Source organism: Sarcophilus harrisii, chromosome 5 (genome assembly GCF_902635505.1).
Source record: "Sarcophilus harrisii chromosome 5, mSarHar1.11, whole genome shotgun sequence".
NCBI lineage: Eukaryota > Metazoa > Chordata > Mammalia > Dasyuromorphia > Dasyuridae > Sarcophilus > Sarcophilus harrisii.
This window is the reverse complement of record NC_045430.1, coordinates 239,341,679-239,363,288: the sequence shown is the minus strand read 5'-3', so window position 1 is coordinate 239,363,288 and position 21,610 is coordinate 239,341,679. Positions and strand designations below refer to the sequence as shown.

Below are 21,610 nucleotides of genomic sequence, written 5' to 3'. Positions count from 1 at the left end.
TAAATGCTCCTACTGCATGAATAGAGAGGATTTTGTCATACTGATGAAGTCACATGCACATGTGACCTCCTCATTTTATAGAAGAGGAAACTGTTAAATCTCTTTTAATATAGGATCACACAGGAAATAATCATCAGAATTTAAACCTGGATTCTCTGACATTAGAAACAGTGCTCTGTCCACTAGATCTTTTCCAACTGTGAATTCTTTGATTTTATGAATAGGTATAAGTATTTAATTAAATCAATTAATAAGGAAGTGATCGTAACAAGCAGAATCAGGGAACTTCAAGTTCTATCCATTATGATGATATATGAACAATACTCTTTTGTAGTTATTGTATAATATTGTAAGGTACAAAGTGAACCTTTCATTTCTGTAATAAACACACATGCCCATAGACTACCATCTATGTATATAAAAGTAGGGCAGCCTTTGGCTAAACCTAAATTTAGGTTCACATTGTAATATAGTCAGCAAAAATGACCAATATTTACTTTGTGCCCTCTGCTGCTAGTAATATCTTGCATTTACATAATGCTTTAATGCTTACTGCTTTGTAAATATTATCTCATTTGATCTGCTACGTTTAAAACTCCATGCTAGCTGAGGAGGAGATGAGAAATTTAACTAATTGCATAAGACAGAGTCCTATTCACGGAATGTACAGTCTTTATTGAGGGATAAGACACTGATAAAGGAAGCTACAATACACAATATAGGACAAGACCTGTGATGACAAGGGTATGGGGTAAAATATTAAATCTCTCAGCCTCAGATTCCTTACCTTTACCTTATGAATTGTAAGGTTCAAAGGCAGTAATATTTTAGTGCTTCAAAAACCCTGATTATATTAACACTCATTATTTTTATTATCAAGTTGTCCTAAGATTCTGAGAGTGATAATATATTTATAGGGAAATCACCAAAGACCCAGTAAAAGCTAAGATTCAGAGCTCAAATATTCTCTATTCTCATCCAGGTGTGTACAGCAGTACCTGATACATCCCCTGGGTGGTGACTGTGCCCTGTGGTTCAATTTTTCCTAGCTATAAAAGAGAGAAAGAATACTTTTGTGAAAATCTTCCCAAGCCATTCCCAACTTTTAGATTTCATGAAAGCTGTGTGATATGTTTTGAAACCAGGAAATTAGAGGACTTCCTAAAAATACATGGTATTTTGAAAAAAGGTTCCTCAAGACTTCCAGGGCTCCAAAAGCATTTTTACCTTTCTGCCCCTTGTATTAGTTGCTGTTTTTGTTGTTGTTGTTGTTGTTGTTGTTGTTGTTTTCTTTCTTTGTTGTCTTTTGTACTTTCTGAAACTAAATTTGGAATCAACTACTGCATGTTGAGTAAATGTCAGTTCCTTTATTCATTTTATCTCCATTTTTAATGCCCAGTTTAAAACAAACATACTAGAATTGCAAAGTCCTTAGTAGATTTGTTTTGGTTTCCAAAGCAGTCATTTTCTATGTGCCGTGCATTGTTCTAAATGCTGGGAATATAAAAAAAGGTTGAAATCTAGTCCATGCATTCAAGTTCTAGACATTGCAAGGTAATCTCAGAGAGAAGACTTGGGGATGGGCCTGAGGTGAGCAGGAGAGGCCTCTTGCAAAAGGCAAGTTTTGAACTGAGTCGCGAAGGAAACCAGGAAAGTCAAGTGGCTGACATGAGGAGGGAGGGCATTTCAAGTACCAAAGAAAGTCAGTGAAATGCTTTGGGAGCTACAAGGAAGCTGAGATTACTCATTCTAGTCTTGAGGGTTACAAAATGCATTCACATATATTAATTATTACCTTTGCTCCTCATAGCAACATTATAAGACTTACAAATCTCATATGATGATTTGTAATCTTTGAAGAACTAGAATGTTGGACTTGTAGTCAACAAGAAATGAGTTCAAATACCAATTCAGAAACTTATTGTGTGATCACAGGCAAATCATTTAACCTGTCTGAAATTCAATTTCATCATTGGCAAACTGGGGATAATTATGAATATAATATAATATTATAATATAATAATTATCATTGTGAACATGATATGAATTCATAAGATATAACTCAAATGATATTAATGTACATAGAAAATTCCAACAAATCTTAAGGTGTGAGCTTTATTATTATGTAAATTACTTATTTTTATTGTAAATATCTTTAGGATAAGGACCTTTGCATTTGTATTAGCACAATGCTCAACACAAAGTAAGCTTTTAACAAATGCTATTTTTTAATTAATAATTTTTTTATTATAACTTTTTATTGATAGAGTCCATGCCTGGGTAATTTTTTTACATTATCCCTTGCACTCACTTCTGTTCTGACTTCTCCCCTTCCCCCTTTCACCCCCTCCCCCAGATGGCAAGCAGTCCTATACAAGTTAAAAATGTCACAATATATCCTAGATACAATATATGTGTGCAGAACCGAACAGTTCTCTTGTTGCACAAGAAGAATTAGATTCAGAAGGTAAAAATAACCTGGGAAGAAAGACAAAAATGCAAGCAGTTTACATTCATTTCCCAGTGTTCTTTCTTTGGGTGTAGCTGCTTCTGTCCATCCTTGATCAATTGAAACTGAGTTAGATCTTCTCTTTGTCGAAGAAATCCACTTCCATCAGAATACATCCTCATACAGTACTGTTGTTGAGGTATATAATGATCTCCTGGTTCTGCTCATTTCACTTAGCATCAGTTCATGTAAGTCTCACCAATCCTCTCTGTATTCATCCTGCTGCTCATTTCTTACAGAACAATAATATTCCATAACATTCATATACCACAACTTACTCAACCATTCTCCAATTGATGGGCATCCATTCATTTTCCAGCTTCTAGCCACTACAAAAAGGGCTGCCACAAACATTTTGGCACATACAGGTCCCTTTCCCTTCTTTAGTATCTCTTTGGGGTATAAGCTCAGTAGAAACACTGCTGGATCAAAGGGTATGCACAGTTTGATAACTTTTTAAGCATTTAACAAATGCTATTTCATTTATTCATCCATTCATTTATGATTAGGCTGACATTTGTAAAGTAATTAAGATTTACTTACATTTTTTTCTTCTGGCAACATCCCTATGAGCGAGACATTATGGATCTTCTTAGTCTCCTTTTACAGATGAGGAAAATGAAACTCAGAAATATTAAGAGATTTATTGGCATGTGGTTCACATGTAAATGTGAGATAGGATTTGAATCTAGAATTCTTCCCTGCTATGTTGCATTTATGTATTTTTGTCCCCATTTTATTAAAGGAGTAATTAAACTTGGACAAGTTAAGCAAATTCCCCAAGTGATGGGGACAAAGCCCATATTAGAATCCTGCCATTCTCACGCTGAGTACAGCTGTTCCCACTAATATCACATAACCTCAAAATTTTAGTTTCTCAATCTGGAATATAATTATATTTGTAAACTCTAAATTACACAATCAAAACCCTTTCATAACTTTACTTTGTATTTCTTTCAGACATCAGGAAACCAGATTCAGTCAGAAGAATTTGAAGTTGAATTAAAAGATGAGAATGCCACTGGAATGGCATCAAATGGCCTGAAATCTCGCCTTTTTAGGAATTCCACACACAAAAGTTTTAGAAATTCACGAAAACATCAGAATAGCTTTGATGTAGCTCCAGAAGAGCTTGTAAGTTCATTCATTCCAATTAAAAATATAATGGTAACATTATTTGTGGAGTCCTTGACCTCAGTAACTATTAGCTTTTTTGCGTGTCATGGATAAGTTGGATGCTGGTGAAGCCTGTGGACCCCTGCTTAGAAGGATACTTCATGGGCTTAAAATATAATACATGGAATAAAAAAGGAAATGAATTATACCGAAATACAGTTATCAAAATGCAAGGTATCCCTACAGTCTTAGCAAATTATAAGATTTAATTTTTACTAAAATAACTAAACTTAAATTTTTAAATGAGTTCCTGGACTCCCAATTCTGTGATTTAGAGATATCTTATTTTTTTTTTCTAATTTTCAGAATGTTCAGACATAGAAGTTGAAAAATAAGCCCAGTATTCATGATTATATCTTGGATACAGATCTTTCCAAATCACTTTGTACCTTGGGAATAAAATCATCTTCAAACTATTATTAATAATAGTAGTGATAATAGTATATTCATTTATATTGGATTGTAGACAGGTGTCTTGTGGACTATCTTAGAAGAATTTGTACTTAGGAAACCTATTAATTACATTAAAAAATCTTAGCATAGCAAAATGTGTATTCTTGGAAATTCTCCATGGAGATTTGGGTTGTGTTATTAGAACAAAGTAAAGGCCTAGCCAACTGTGACTTGGGGGATCATTTTACTAATGCTTACTGCAACCCCACAGGTAGGTGGGACTACCAGGAAAAGCAGCTGCTTTGAGAAGTTGAACAAACAAATTGTCCCTATAGTCCAAAAAGTCCATGGAAATGATAATCCAATCCACATGGACAGCCAATGTTTTTCTGGACCCCAATTTAACAGAATGCTGCATGAAGCTGTTGTTCTTCTCAGCCATATCCTGAGACTGTTTTCTTTTTTCCCTCTTCCAGCTTCTTTCATGTCTCTTTCCTCCTCAAATCCCCATTAGGATGATCTAACCATTTATTTTAATAGTCCTATATTGGAAAGAAGCAATTCAGTAAGGAAGATACATTTGTTTTTTGTTTTTTGTTTTTTGTTTTGAAAAAGCATTCTAAAATATGTTCAAAATTCTGGTTTAGTTTTCATTAGAAAAAAGTGAGATTATTTTCATCCTTATTTGTTTGTTGGGCTTGGAGGAGATGCCAATATAATCCCTTGTTGGGAATCCCTCCCTTCCCCTCCTCTTAGGAGTTCTTGATCTTGATCTCAAATTAGTGTATTTACTTGGAAAAGAAATGGATTACAATAATGGTCTAGCCTCATCATAAAATGAAAGAAAACTAATTTCCATTTTTTTCTTGGCTTTGGTAGACTTCTCAGTCTTCACATTCAAAAAAAGAATCTACAAGTATTTATTAACTCTATTAGTTGACTAGATTGTTTTTAAAACCTTACCATGTGAAATTTTTTTGATTAGGTTCTAAACATAGGAAAAAAAAGAAAAGAAAAATCTTTGCCTTCAAAGAGCTTACATTCTAATGAGGAAGATATTTATGTATACATATGCACATCTACAAGAATATTATATATTCACATTGATATGTTTATAACTATATGGGAAAAGGATAGAAGGCAGAAGCAAAGGTGAGAAAAAAATACAGTAGTTTCTGGAATAAGCATTGGACAGAGTGGCATGAGAAACTAGGGAAGTCTCATGTAAAGTTGACTTTTAAAGGGAGCAAAGGATTCTAAGAGGTAGAAGTGGGGCAGCCAGTACAAAGGATTGGATCAGGTTAGAAAGAGCTCTAAGTAACAAAAAAGAAGAATTTTATACTTGATCTTGAAGGGAGATGACATGGGTTTATACTTTAGGAAAACCATTTTGGCGTCAATGTGGAGAATAGATTGCAGTGAGGAGCAATTTGAGGCAAAGAGACTGAGTAAGAAAGTATTGAAAGAATCCTTACTAAAGATGATGAGGGCTTCAAGTAAGGTGGTAATTGCAAGAGTGGACAGAAGAGCAAAGATACAAAAGGTATTGTTGAGATAGAAACCACACGATTTGACAACTGAGTGATATGAGTAAAGGAGGGTTCAGAAATGGAAATTTGGATGATTAGAAGGATAGTGGTGATAATCCTCCAAGGAAAAAGGAAGTTCAAAAGAGGGGAAAAATTGAGGAAAAGATGAGTTCAGTATTGAACATATTAAGTTTGAGATATTTATGGAATAACCAGCCTATATGTGATTGATGTTCCGAGACTGAAACTCTAGAACTAGACCAAGACTGTAGAATAGATATGAGAATCTTTGTCATAGAGAAGTGAGAGCTCACTATAAATAAAGGCAGTGTAGAGGCAGCCACCACCCTGCCTCTACCTCAAAAGATTTCTATAGTAGAATGTAAGCTCCTTGAGAATAAAGGCTACTTTATTTTTTTATTTATTTACATTTACTTTGGTTCTCAGGATCTAACAGGTAATAGTGCTTAAGAAATGTTTGTTGAATTAAATATTGAAAGTAATCTGAAACAGAAACTTTGAAATTAAAAGAGAATTGGAAATCTGGAAAAAAACAAACCCAATGTTTTTTCATATTTATAAAGTACAAGAATACTATAACTCTTTTATTTTTAGAAATGAGAAAGCTAATGTCTTGAGCTGCCTGAGACCTTCAGAGAAAGAGATTCCCTAGCTATCTTTGGAAACAGTTCAGTGATAAACAGCCTCTTTCATCAGAAAGTGTTTTTTATGTTTAGTCTTCTGATGAAATGTTAACCTGTTCTCTATTGTTTTGTCCTCAGCTGAGCTAGAACAAAGCAGACAATAGTTTTATTTAAATTTAGGACACCTTGTGCAGTTAGTGGGCATCTTTCTGCATCCCATCACCTGTTACTGAAACATTGATTTCATTTTAGATTTCTCCATAGCGTTGAGCAAGTCAGTCGTGCTTATGCCTTGGTCCTGAATTTGGCTTGTGCTAGTTTTCCCCCAAAGCAATAAACTTGTCTTTTATATACAAAAAAAAACTAACTGAGCTGCTACAAACAGCTTACTTTTTCCATTGCATTTGATTATAAATATATTTTTTTTTCAGGACAGACATGACTAGAAAAAAATTTACTTTTAGACATAGATAGGACTAATGTAGCCTAAATAGGGCTATTATAGTATTTCCCTAGCCAATGTAATAAGGAATAGTTATGATTCAATGGTCTTAATGGTTCCCTCCTCCTCCAGAGAGTAGCTATATTTTCCAGAAATCAAGCTCACAGGCCAGTAGAACAAATCAGTGATTCACATATACTACGGTCATGACCCCATGGGCAGAGTGACTATTTTGCTTCTTCCCTCTCTTTTCTAACAATAGAGCTCTAGATATTGGCAGTAATTTTAATCTCACCTAAGTTTTCAATTCCACCATTCCCATAGCACCGGTACTTTGTTGTGTTAAAACAGTGGCCTTTCCCTTCCTTAGGAGAAATTTGTAAGTTGGCTCTCCTTCTGTGGCAGATGGTCCAATGTGTCAAATGGCCCTTATGCCCACAAATTTCAAATCTGCTTAATAATACAAATGTCTTTCCCTCTTCTCCCTCTGTTTCTTAACTTCTTTTTCCAGTCTGTTGTCCCTGCTAGGTACCTTTCAGCACTAATTGACTGTATCTTTAGCATTCTGGGAAATCATGTATTTTCTTACTGCTACTGTCACTCCTTACCTTGCATAGGGATAGTAAGAAGAGGGAGAAAAAGAAAGACTCAAACAAATTTGCCAACTCTTTCAATTTGTAACTAATATATTGAGAGATAGTGTTGAAAGAGTGGAAAGAGATCTGGCACAGGGAGTCTGGGGCATAGGCTCAATAGTTGCCTCTGGCACATATTAGACATGTCTTATTGAAAATGTCATTCCCTTAATGCCCACAGCCAACTCACTGTGACCATAATTTGAGAAACAGTTTATTGGCAGATGATCTTTCTTCATAGGAAATTCCCCTTCCCAATGAAATCACAGTTCTGCACACAAATAAACAAACACATTATTATGTTCTTTTTTTCTCTTTAACAATAATGCCTGTACTACTTATATTCTCAACTATATTTTAAGTTCCTAAGGTTGTTACTGTGTCATTCACTTCCTCTCTTCCTTAGCAATTATCATAGTGCTGGGCACACAGTAGGTCCTTAGCAAGTCATTGTTCTTTGATGGTCCTAGAATGTAAACACTCATTTGTGTGTTGAATCATTATTTCTCTGGATTTTTATGTGTTCTAGGATTCAGACGTGCCTCCAGTATCTTTTCTCAAAGTCCTGAAGCTGAATAAGACAGAATGGCCTTACTTTGTCGTGGGAACTCTCTGCGCCATTGTCAATGGGGCCTTACAGCCAGCATTTTCCATAATCTTCTCAGAGATGTTAGCAGTAAGTCTGAAAAAAATCAGGTAACACATTAGTTGATGTTGTCTTAATGGCTGAATGGAAGTAGCTGGTAAACTTTCATTACATTAGGTCCATGATTTTATATCTCTGTCCATTTGAGGAAAGTGTTTTAAGTGAAACAAAGCTAAATCGGAGTCCCTACAGAAAAGAGCCTGGGATGCTAGACTTTATGGACTATTGGAAACAGAGCATTTATTAAACACCTACTATTAGTGCTGGGCACTAAGCAAAATACTTGGAATTTAAAGGCAGAAAATTAAACAAATCTTTACTTTTCAAGGAGTTTATGTTCTAATCAGCAGAGAGGGGGCACAATAACAACAACAACATAATATCTTGTGTTTATATACTGCTTTAAGGGTCATAAAGTATTTGTCATAGATAAGATTAAGCATATATAAAATTAGATATAATTTATAGATTAGATTTATTATATATAACTAAATACAAAATATAGAAATAATTGGGGCACAAACCAGCAACTAGAAGAATCACAGAAGGTGAAATTTGAGCTGATAAAGATTATAGAATTTTAGAATAATAGAAAATTAGCATCATAGTAGACATCATTTTTATAGCACTTTAAGATTTGCAACTGCTTTATATAGTTGTGTCATTTGATACAATCATACTATATGGTAGGCCAATTATTAACTCATTTTACAGAAGAGGAAACTAAGATAGAGATAAAGTGGCTAATCCCGTGTCACATAGCTAGTAAGTATTTGAAGCAGGATTGAAATTCAAGTGCTTCTCACTTCAAATCTAGCACCTTCTCTGAAGTGTGATCTTGATGCCATAAAGGATAATAATGATAATCAACAACTACTTGCATTTATAAAGTACTTTAAGGTTTATGAAATACCTTTAAATAACATTATATAACCTTGGATTAATTCAGTAATCTGATTAAATCAGTAAATCAGTAAATTTGAATTAGACATATGGCCAGGTATAAATCATAGTGCTAGTTTTGGGATCAGGAAGAGCTAGGGTCAGATCCTCTTACACATACTGGTTGGATGACTCTGATTAAGTCAGTTGGCCTTAAGGTAGCCTAGGCAGTTCTTCAATCCTTGAAGGTGGAAGGTGATGGCTGATCTGCCTCCCTAGAGGGGAGTCCTCCTCACTATCTTTAAAGACCATCAGATTCAACTCCCTCATTATATAGGTGATGAAACTGTGATGCAGAGACATGTAAGAACTTGCCCAAGTTTGCCCAAAGTCATACAGGTGGTAAGGAACAAAACTTTGATTCCAAAGTTAGTGTTCTTTCCCAGCCACCATCCAGATTGTCTACAGCAAGAGTTTTCTCTATACCATTGAAACAACAGCAAAAGGGGATAATACTCCAAGACCACTTTCATCTTTTATTAAATCTATATTTTATGAGGTCTTAGTTTCTGATATGTGTCCCAAATATTATTGTTTAAATCAGAAAAAAAAAACAACCAACTCAGAAGAACAGGCAACTAATCCAAGTGGGTTTCTTCTTTGGTCTTCTACAGATTTTTGGACCAGGGGATGATGAAATGAAGCAGCAGAAGTGCAATATGTTCTCATTGCTCTTTTTAGGGCTTGGAATTATTTCTTTCTTTACTTTTTTCCTCCAGGTAAGTGCTAGGCTAGCTATTTCTTACTTTGCTTTTAAATATTTACATGCCTTTATGGGCCAACCTAAAAACCAAGTGGCCCTTTCAGGCTAACTGAAATTGCAAAATGCATTTTGGATATCAGATCAGAGTATTTGGAATGTTTAATCTTAGTCCTAGAAAGAGATAATTAAATATACATCCTTTCTCTCAGCCCCCTCAGCAGTGGGGGATCTGCAGGATCAGTGTGTGTGTGTGTGTGTGTGTGTGTGTGTGTGTGCATGTGCATGTATGCTGTCCAACATGGGTACAAATATCTTGTTGGTTTTGCTTAATTTATTGTTACAAGGGAGGGATTCAGGGCTGGGAGGTGGTGATTCTATATGGAGATAGTAATGGAATCAAAACAAAAATTATCCAATGTATCTCTCTCCTTTCTTTGTGAACAATGGTGTACTATGGGAGCAAAGTTTTGAATGGAACACTAGACTTGGTGGATTATTGATTAGTTTTGTAGATTTTTAAAAATAGTTTGTTATAAGAGATGGCTTTATGGTGGAATGAAGAAGGAAGGATGTTTTGGGGAATGAAGATAATAGAAAAACAAAAGAGATAATTTTTAGAAATAATAATTAAGAAAAACAACTCTCATTAGAAAAAAAAAATTAATGCAAACAAGTTCCTAATGGGAAGAAGAACTTGTATGGCCTAACCAGTGTACTCAGTTCAGATATTTACTCCTAAAATTTACTATTCATGGTTGCTTGGGGCATTGAAGGGGTGAGTGTACAACAGTCACACACCCAATATGTGTCAGAGGCAGGGACTGAACTTGAGTCTCTATGACTGACTCATCCTGTCTTATTTTCTAACTTCTGATTCATTCTGTCTTATTTTTACTAAAAGTGGTACTAACATAAAATGAAATCTTATGCAAAAGTCTTTAAAAATGGGGCAGACAATAAACATTCAGGACAGTTTGGGTGTGACCAAGGAGTATCAAATCAACAGTCTTTCAAAGTCTCCTCTAGGCCTGGAATTCTGTTACAAACTTGAGATTTGAAGATATAAGAACACACAATTCTAACACTATGAGAAGCAACTAGAGACTATTGTTTTAGAATATTCATTAATTTGGATCATTACTGAAGGTAGAGTTCTTCTAAAAGACAAAACAGAAATACCTAAAGTGGACCAGAATTCTCTTGGATGGTGAAAGTTTTATGTAGGTGTCTGCATTTGAGAAGTTTATTCCTGAGACCTGGGAAAAATAAAGATTGTGCCCTTTTTTTTCTTTTCTTTTCAATTAGGGATTTACATTTGGAAAAGCTGGGGAGATCCTTACAACAAGACTTCGGTTTATGGCTTTTAAGGCCATGCTAAGACAGGTATTTCTCTTCTGCTTTTTGGATTCACTCTTACATTCTCCTGAGTATGCTGAGCCTGAGAATCCTTCTGCACAGATTTAACATATCCCCAAATATACCTATCCCACACCATTTACATTATTAACGTGTGTGTGTGCAGAGAATAGGTATAAGTTAAAATGAGAAAACTTGATTTTCTGGACTTGGTATTTTCAAGAACCAACTTGTACTCCAGGGACCTCATTAGAAATTTTATTAAGATCTATAATCTAAAATACAATAGTCAGATAGCAGACTGGATAAATAATGCTCAGCTCTGCAAATTGACCTCCTCACCACTTTTTTCTCTCCCTCCTCCACCAAAAAATCTCTGGGGTTTTATACCAAAGAAAGGAGAACTCCAGAACTAGAAATAATCACTATATTAGTGACTATAATGGATAGTGATCTTAGAAACCATCTTGCCCAACCCTCTCATTTTAGATGAAAAAACTGAGTTTCAAGTAGTTAAATGACTTGACCAACTCACACAGATAGTAAGTGAAAGGGCTCGAACTGGAATTCAGATCTTGTGACATCAAGTTCATTGTTACAAGTTCAATGTTCTTCTCTATCTGAAGATACACACACACATATATATAGAGAGATAGATATAGATATACATACATACATACATACATACATACCGACATCTAACTGCCGGTATAACTTCTACTTAGGAGGGATGCTTCTCAAGTCCAAGAAGTAAGTTCAGTATTAGCCGAACCCTCACCCTTCTCCCCAAAGTAATCTTGGCTGCTTTTTCTCAAACCAACATTGAGAGTATATGTAGATTATAGCATGGCAATGGGAGCTTTGAATACATCCCACAGGGTCAAAAATGGATGCTACAATCTTCTATGTTCTTATTAAGCAGATGTCCATCATGTGCATACTGTTCTTGCTTTAGGAGTTGAGACTTGTTGTTTGGGAAGTGAAGAGCATTATTTCACTATTTCAAGAGTGGTGAGGCAATACGATATAGTGGATAGATTGCCAATCTTGGAAACTGGATTCAAATTGTGCCTCTATCAAATTCTGGCTTCATGAATATGGGCAAGTTATTTAAGCACTCAGCATCCCAAGTAATATTCTAAGATGATGCTACAAGTGAATTGCCCATTCACATTAGTGGGGGAAGTTTCCATATTAAGGATTTCGTACACTAATGATATTATAGAACAGGACCAAATACTTTTTTTTCAAGATTTAAAGGATATTGCTTGGCTTTGTTATAGGACATGAGTTGGTTTGATGATCCTAAGAACAGTACTGGTGCACTTTCGACAAGACTTGCGACTGATGCTTCCCAAGTCCAAGGGGTATGTAACTTATTCTCTGCCAAACCTCTTCTCACCTTTGATATGGCTAGAAATCAATATGCAGTAATTTTCACTTTGGGAGTGATTTCTGTAGCATTCCATCTTTTCAGGGAATGTTGACCTAATGGATGTTTTAATATTTGTCATTTTAATTCAATTCAATCAATACAAAGTATTACGTGGTTGGAATACATAAAAACTGAAACATTCCCTGCTCCCCAAGGAGCTCACATTCTACAGGGAAATAAAGTACAGATAAGTAAATTGAAATCATATACAGAGTAATAGAGGGTAAATTCCTCTTCGCACTATGCAAATTCCTTTAAATCAGTAGCATGTTTTCAGGCAATTTATGCCCTCCTTTTTATTGGACCAGAATCAGTGAATTCCAAAAAAGGAAACCATTTAATTAGGATAAAGGTAAAGTCCCACATTTGGGTAAAAAAGAAAAAACAATCAACTGCACAAAATGGAGAAGAAATGATTAGGAAACAATTCATATAAAGAAAATCTTGAACATGATAGTTGCATACAAATCCCCTTAGATTTGGAGTCAGGGAAAACCTGAATTCAGATAATGCCTCAACCACTTGCTAGTTATGTGATCCTGGATTTGTCATTTATATGAATCTCTTGACAGCTTCTTGGTGCCTCAGTTTCCCTATCTGAAAAATAGGGATAATACAATCACCAACTCCTGGGGTTGTTGTGAGAATCAAATTAATTAACATATACAAAGCCAAAGTTCTTTGCAAACCTTAAAACTCTAAATAAATGCTGTTATTATTATCATAAGTAATGAGTCACCAGTGTAATGATGTGACAAACCAGAAATATTAATGTAAACTGAAAATACATTAATTGGAATACAGTTAAAAAATGAGAGAAATAATTTTTCTGTTGTATTCTGCCCTAGAAGGTTCTTACATGAAATATTGTCCCAAGTTGCAAGTGCTACATTTTAAGAAAGAATTTGACTAATCAGAACCAGTTCAAAGAAGGGTGCCCAGGATAATAGGGAAGTAGAAAGCATGCTATATGACATTTAACTGAAGGAACTATGTATGTTCAGCCTGGAGACAGGAAAGGTTTATAGCAACATTATCACTGCTTTCAGACAACTAGAACTAGATGTTCCACAGATATCTTAAGCTCATCAAGTATAAAACTGAATTCATTATCTTTTCCCTAAATCTTTACCACTTTGAAATTTCCTTATTCTTTTTGAAGCTTTTCCCATCTTTTTAGTCCCCCAAAGTAGCCCTATAGGTGCCATCCTCCATTCCTGAATTTTAATTTGTTGCTAAATCCTGTGGCTTTTAAATTCATTCATGTCTCTTGCGTATGACCCATATACCTCCCTCTTTACCTCACACCTGAAATTTGCAATGCCTTCAGCTCTCCCCTCTGTGGTCTATCCCTCTGCTCAGATTGCCAAAGTGATTCTCCTAGAGTACAGTTCTGGTCATGTCAATAAATTCCATTTGTTCCCCATCACTTCCCAAGTCAATAAATTCCATTTGCTACCTGTCACCTCCAGGATCAAATATAAAATTTTTCTGGTATTCAAAGTCTTTATAACCTCTCCCTTCCCCCCCCAAAAAACCTCCTTATGTCCCCACATACTTTGTGACTCAATAACACTGGTTTTCTTGCTGTTTTTTGAATATGACACTTCATCTCCCAACTCAATGTAGTCCTGTATTCTCTCTCTCTCCTCATCTCTCCCTTCTGGTTTTTCTCACTTCCTTCAAGTCTCATCTAAAATATTACCTCCCATAGGAAACCTTTTCCAATCCCCCTTAATTCCAACATCTGTTCTCTAGTGATCATCTTCAACCTATCCTGTATGTAGCTTGTTAGTGAATAATTCTTTGCACATTGTCTGTCCCATAGACTGTGAGTTTTTTCAGAGTTGGGATCATGTTTTGCCTTTCTTTGTCTCCCCAGTGCTTGTGCCTGCTGATACATGCTTATTGGCTGATTAGCTCAAATATTTCAATATTTCAAAGGCTGTCGGTATGTTTTGCTTATCCTCAGATGTTGATGTTGGACAATCCAGGGAGGCACATGAGAGCCAATATGAGGAAAATATTTCTTTTGATTAGAGATGTCCAAAAATAGAATGGGTTTCCTTCCCCTTTAGGTAGGTTTTTCCATCATTAGAAGCCCTCAGAGACTGGCTCCATTCTTACTGTTGTCAGGAATGTTATCAAAGGGATTCTTTGGTCTTCATTGAAATGTATATCCTCCAAGATTAACCCATTCCAAGATGCTCTGAGTTTATTCCCTTAATAGGAAGTATTGACTTCTTTACCATCCTATCCATAAGAAGAGAGGTAAGAGACTAGAATGAGAGTATAGGGAAGCAGGAGAGAAATTTCTACTAGAACCATTGATATAGCATCATGTATCTATATTCCATTTGTTCCCCATCACTTCCCAAGTCAATAAATTCCATTTGCTACCTGTCACCTCCAGGATCAAATATCTTATGATGTGGTAAAGCAATTTGGGGATCTACTGGTAATGAAAGTAAGCAAGCCTCAGAGAAGATACAGAATCTATCTGCTCAGGGATTCATACACAATCATCTTCAGTTCTTCTCTCACTAATCTCTCTCTCCTTTCCATAGCCTTCCTCCCTTCCCCACCATATGCAGTCATTTGCTGTGTCTTGCCAATTTTAGCTCCTTAAAAGAACTTTCATGGGCAGCTGGGAGATGCAGAGAACAGATCTGGACTTTGAATCAGGAAGATTCCTCTTAGTGAATTAAAATCTAACCTCAGATACTTATTAGTTGTGTGACCCCAGGCAAATTACTTAATGCTGGAGGGGAAATGGCAAACCACTCTGCCAAGAAAACCCCAAATGGGGTCAAGAATTGTTGCACACAACTGAAAACATCTTCCAATTTATCCTCTTCTCTCCATTCAAACCCTCAGTCCTTATCACCTTGCACCCAGAGTATTGAAGCAGCCTCCAAGTCAGCTCCCAGTATCATAACTGACAGTTTGATATCCCATAAACACAGGTACAACCATGTCCCTGCCTTGCTTGAGAATAATAATAGCAATAGTTAAAATTTACAGGCATTGAACTAAGTGCTTGACAAATGTTATCTCATTTGTAACAATCTTGGGAGATAGGTGCTATCTTACAGATGTGGAAACTGAGGCAGAGTTAAATGACTTGCCTAGGGTCACACAGCTAGTAAGTTAAGTGTCAGAGGCCAGGTTTAGACTCAGAAAGATGAGTTCTTCCTCACTCAAAACCTGGAGGTCTATACACCATGGTGCACCCTAGCTGCTTTGTGTGCTATCCATTGCTCCACCCTGGCTGCTCCACATTTCCAGTAGACTGTTGCCTCCAAAGATGAAATACAAAATCCATGGCTTATTATTTAGAGATCTTCCCAATGTGGCTTCAACCCACTTTTCTAATCTAATCTCAGTTTGCTGCTCTCACTTCCCCCTCTGTACACAGTCTGTTTTCTAGCCAAATTGGTTTATTTGTTCTCTTTAAAGACAGTCTATACCTCTCCAAGCCTTTGCACCAGCTGTTCCTCATATCTAGAATGTGGTTTCTCATTTTTCTGCCTCTTAGAAGCTCTTGCTTAGTTTGATTTAGCTCAAATGTCTTCTCCTACATGAAGCCTTTCTAGATATTCACAGTTGTTAGGGCTATCCACCCACCTGTGACCCATCAGACCTGAACCTACTTTGAATTTATTTGAGTGATCATCGCTAATTTTTCCTATTATAGCTTGACAATATATTTCCTTAATTTATACAATAGTCTAGATTTTATGCTTACTTATCTGGGTCCATTTTATTTTCCCTGAATAGAATGATAGAACCTTGAAGCAGGAACTATTTTGCTATTATCTTTGTATGTCTTTGTACCCAGTACCTGGCATATATTTTGGGGGCTTAATAAATGTTTGTTGGATGCATCAATGATTAAGCTCATTTGCTTGGAACATGGAACACAAATGCTTCCTTCTTTCCCTTTCAGGCCACAGGTAGCAGGCTGGCTTTGATTGCTCAGAATACAGCAAACCTTGGGACTGGGATAATCATATCATTTGTATACGGTTGGCAATTAACCCTTTTGCTATTATCAGTTGTTCCAATCATTGCTATATCAGGAATCATTGAAATGAAAATGTTGGCTGGAAATGCTAAAAGAGACAAAAAGGAACTAGAAGCTGCTGGAAAGGTGAGTTGGATGAAACTTCATGTCTGTTAAGTCTTAGCAATTATCTATGGTGGCTGATTACAATTTATGTAACATAGTTTACATAACATATGTAACATACTTTGAATAACAGTATTTATTGCAATTAACAATGACTGAAGAAATGTAGATATCTAAGGATTCTGAGTAGTTCACAAGTCTTGGATATTTTTATTCCTTGTTCCTGAGCTATATATCTGGAAGAGGCTTTAAAAATTCTTAGCAGTGAAAAAGAAGGATGAAAAATGTCTGCTAATTGGATTCAGATTAAGAGAAGAGTTTCAGGCTTCTATTTGGCTTGGAGCTTTCACAGGAAGCTGTTTAGTACCCATCTAAGATTGAGTTCCATAATGTAATTCCCCAGGAAAAGATCAGAAGATTAATACTTATAAATAAATAAAGCCTCTCTTCTGACTCTCCAGAGTGGCGAAAGCCTTTTCACCAACAGACAATTTGGAGGCTAACTACCCTGATTCCATTAAGAATGGAGGACAGCTGTCTAGGAATGGAGAGTATGGCTTATCATTGTAGGGACCTGAAGATAATATACCAAGTTTTTCTATCAGTGGAAAATAACCAATCCAGATGCAAAGGAATAGTTACAGACTTTCAAAACTCAAAGTATCAACTAGTTAAAATCTTGCCTGATGAATTGCTCCTGATAAACTCGGGGTCTGTTTGGTGACAAGGTTCCCCTCCATCTCCTGAAGTCATTCTTCCTGACTGAAGCATTTTCTGTTACTCTGCATCCCCAAACTTCAGAATGTGGTTTGGTGTAAATTTTAATTTTTGGATTATGAAACTGATTTTATCACCATGGAAAACTTCCGATATATAGATATATAGGACCCTAATTTATCCATCAATTAACAATCTTAAATGCCACCTATGCACTGAGAGATTGTGATTTATCCATAATCACAAAGCTGATATGGGCCAAAGGTAGCACATATGGCTTTCTGACTCCAGGAAGAATTTTCTTTCTGTTGCTCTAGGCATGAATTATGACAGTTAATTATAGAGCTATGTAAATCAGGTATCTCTTTTATCCTTACAGTTTTTAAGGCTTTCAAACTTTTGTTGAACATTGAAAACTAGCTTGAGTTAAAGGGTTCAGGTTTTAGGCTTACACCAGAAAAAGAAGCATTTAATAGGAATTGTTGACATATCTTTACAATCTATGTGTTTTTTAAAAACTATTTAATGATACTACTAATTAATATTACTTCCTAATAATAATATTACCTGTTAATATTGGATAAAGCATTAGCCTTGGAATCAAGAAGAACTGAATTAAAATCCTGCCTCCTGTGATCCTGCTTTTTTCATCTCCTCATCTTTAAGATGGGAATTTATCTCTCAGGATTATATTGGGAAGGTGAAATGAGAGAATAATTGAAAAATATTTTGCAAGCCTGAAAGCACTATATTAAATGTTGTTATTATTCAGTCAAGTCAGATTTGATTCTTCATGACCCTATTTGGGGTTTTCTTGGCAAAAATACTGGTTTGCCATTTTCTTCTCCAGCTTATTTTACAGATGAGGAAACTGAGGCAAACAAGGTTATTTAGTGACCTTGCCAGGGTCACAGAACTAGTGAGTGTCTGAGGCAAGATTTGAACTCAGGGCTTACTGTCCAGTGCTCTATCTATTGTGCCTACCAGAATCAAAGGCTCACAACCCCTCCTTGGCAAATGATTTAGATTTTTCTGGGCTGAGTTCCTTAGTGGCAAAATGAAGCACTGAATATGAATATGAAAAATATTATCTAATTGTTAGACCTCAGGAACCCACAAAACATATATTATTAATCTCATTTTATTGATGATGAATCTTAGATTAAATCTCCCACCTAGTTGATAACAGAGCCAGGACTGCAACTCTGATCCCCTAAATCCAAGGCCAAAATTCATTTCATTGCACTAGCAATCGAATTATTCAAATTAAATTTGATTCACTGCCCCACCATTTATATCTCACTAGGGCCAGCCTGAGTGAAGCAAATAACTGACACTTTTAGTCTTGCCCTTTGGAAGTTTTAATTTCCTTAAGAACCCTTCCTAATCCTCCTTATCATCTATGTGGCCTGGGGAAAGCGGAAGAAGGTTACGCTTAATTTCTACTAAGGTTTAGATTAGGTGGTAACCTACTTTGGTAAAAGGAATTGCTTCACTGATGAATTCATAGATCTTTGACTTGTTAAAATGTTACCATGATAATCATAAAGCTGTTCATTTTATAGAACTATAATAATATTTATATAAGGCAGTATAGTAGTGTAATGGGCAAAAAATCAGTTTTGGAATCAGATAGATCTGTATTCATTTTTCTGCTTCTGATACAGAGTAACTTTGGGGATTGTAGCCAATCACTTAACCCCCAAAGTCTAGGGAACTTCCTAAATTGCTAATCTGTACGTATGAGTATGAGAGTTCCTTTACTAGATGTTCTCTATAAAACCACAGGCACAGACTAATAATTATTAATAATAACTTTATAACTGTATAATATATTATAATGTTTTATTTCCTTTAATAAGGATCTGATCTATGTTACAGATTGCGACAGAGGCAATAGACAATATAAGGACAGTTGTATCGTTGACCCAAGAAAGGAAATTTGAGTCAATGTATGGAGAAAATTTGAATGGGCCCTACAGGTAATAAATAAGCACAAGACTTAGTAAGTGTCTAAGCTTTGCTTTAAAAGAGTGAACATTATATTTTGGGTAAACATTATATTTCTTCAATGTGCTAATACTGTTAAACATATGGAGCCATTATAATGGGTAGATTTTTAAAAAAGATTTTTTTAAAAAAATGTAACAGGAGAGAGTATGTTAAAAGCAAGAACTATAGATTACTACTCAGAAATCCAGGCTGATATCTACCTCTATCCTTGTTATTTACTAGCCATTTGATCTTGAACAAATAATGTAACCCTAGTTTCTCCATTTATAAAATCTTCATAATAACACTCACATTCCCTAGTTCATAGAATCGTTGTAAGAAAAATTCTATTTCCTGGTAAATCCTGAAATGTAATATAAATGGATCAGGAAAATTACGACATTTGGTTTTAAATCTGGATGGTGTATATACTCCAACTCCAATTCAGAATAGAAATTAACATTGTTCTGATGAAGCAGTCTTCACCAAACAGGCTTATGTTCTTTGGCAAATTTAAGTCTTTCATCCTGTAGGAAAAGAGTAACTCTAAACCATTATAATTGCAGAAATTCCACAAGTTAGGTATCAGTGTAATTGAACAATTTCATTTATTCATCTGATATTTAATATATACTAGGCACTGAGAACACAAAAGAAAGTAAAGTCTATCAAAAAATGAATATTAAAAGTCATCTTCCCAAGTAGTTTATTAGAGGTTAGACAAATGTACAAAGAACTTTATAAAAATTAGAATGAGGGAGGTATATAGTGTTATGAATACTAGTCAAGGAGGAGTCTTTTTTAAAAAATGAATTTATCTTCCTATGACTTGTCCCAGGGGCAACTAGGTGACACTATAGAAGATAGAGCAGAAGGCCTGGAGTCAGGAACACTCATCTTCCTGAGTTCAAATCTGACCTCAAACACTAGCTGTGTGACCCTGGGCAAGTAGCTTAATCGTGTTTGCCTCAGTTCCCTCATCTGTAAAAAATGAGCTGGTGAAGGAATTGACAAATATCTTCAGTATCTTTGCCAAGAAAACTACAAATGAGATCACAAAGTGTAATGCTAGAGAAACTGAGGCAAGACAGAAATTAGAGAGTTTTTAATATTTTATTTGAGAGGAAGAGATTGTTCTGGGGGCAAAACAGGATCCATATTGACCCCAGCAGACTGAATGGGACTAGAGTCTCAAACCATTCAGCAATGAGTGAACAATTCCAGAGATTCTTTATAGGGCTCCAGCAATCAGGAGAGACAAAGGCAGAGGGGGAAGGGGGTGAAGCCCTGGTGAGCGGGAATTTTCAGGAATGGACCATAAATTCGGTTCTGACAGTTTGGGAGTAAGGACCATAAATTCTGATAAGAGGGAGAGGCTAGGAGCCACTGAGTCTAAGATAGGAGATAGGTTTACCTATCTCTAAATAACCTTTCTTCAATTTATGGCTCTATGGAATGCTAATGGTCAGGGCTAGTTATCTCTGTCTTAATTTATATCAGTTCTAATGGTCAGGAAGGGGGGTTGCAACCAGGCAGATTGAGGCAGAACAATTCAGGAAAACTGAAGTAGAACAATTCAGGGAAACTGGGGCAGAACAATTAAAGGAAACTGTGGCATAACAAAAGTGTCAGGCATGATTGAAAATTACTAAACAATGGCTTGTTTGTGATGAATTTGTGATGATTTTTAGTAGTCATTATTTCTCAAATTGTTTTTGAAATAACACATTCTAAATTTTCCAGAAAACAATTTCAAGCTCATAATATACAGTTTCTACAATCTACCTTCACACTCTTCTTTGAAATCAGGACATTTTCCAGATACTTTCCTTGTTAATATTATATGCCAATAGGAAGGCTATAAACTCTAATCACTTCCACTATAGCATATTTTTATGCATTAAACAGTTCAGTTCATCAAATATTTGACACCTTTCTTTATGCAAAATGTTGTGCTGCTTGCTGAGAAAGCCATAAAAATTTAAGAAGCTACAATTCCTGTCTTTGAGGGGTTCATAGCTTAGAAAAGATGTTTTCAATCTGAGGATTAGGAAGTTTGTTTTTAAAAATATTTTGATAACTATATTTCAATATAATTAGTTTCCTTTTGAAATCCTACTTGTAAGGGACAAGCATTTTAAAGCTCCTTCTATGTGCCAAGTCCTATGCTAAGTGCTTTATAACTATATTCTCATTTAATTTATTATCATTTATTTATTTATTTATCATAATAAAATTTTATTTCATATATTTGAAAATATTATTTTGAGGAAGGAGTCTGTAAGAGCCACCAAGCTGCCTAAGGAGTTTTATGACATGGGAAAAAATAAGAGGCCTTCTACCTGGAATAAGGTAGTTG

At 35.5% G+C, this 21,610-nt stretch overlaps 1 protein-coding gene across 6 annotated transcripts in view; it reads left to right on the top strand.

Moving 5' to 3' along the window:
• Positions 1-21,610, top strand: part of LOC100914588 (phosphatidylcholine translocator ABCB4) — a 106,646-nt gene that overhangs the window by 64,036 nt on the left and 21,000 nt on the right. For all 6 annotated transcript variants that reach the window (XR_004229797.1, XM_031939939.1, XM_031939940.1 and 3 more), the window contains 7 exons: positions 3,470-3,643; positions 7,858-8,004; positions 9,531-9,635; positions 10,925-11,002; positions 12,259-12,342; positions 16,360-16,563; positions 19,141-19,241. Coding sequence is in view for 5 of the 6 variants with exons in the window: in XM_031939939.1 (XP_031795799.1) it covers positions 3,470-3,643; positions 7,858-8,004; positions 9,531-9,635; positions 10,925-11,002; positions 12,259-12,342; positions 16,360-16,563; positions 19,141-19,241 (893 nt within the window). In the remaining variant the exon portion in view is untranslated. The remainder of the gene's footprint in view (positions 1-3,469; positions 3,644-7,857; positions 8,005-9,530; positions 9,636-10,924; positions 11,003-12,258; positions 12,343-16,359; positions 16,564-19,140; positions 19,242-21,610) is intronic.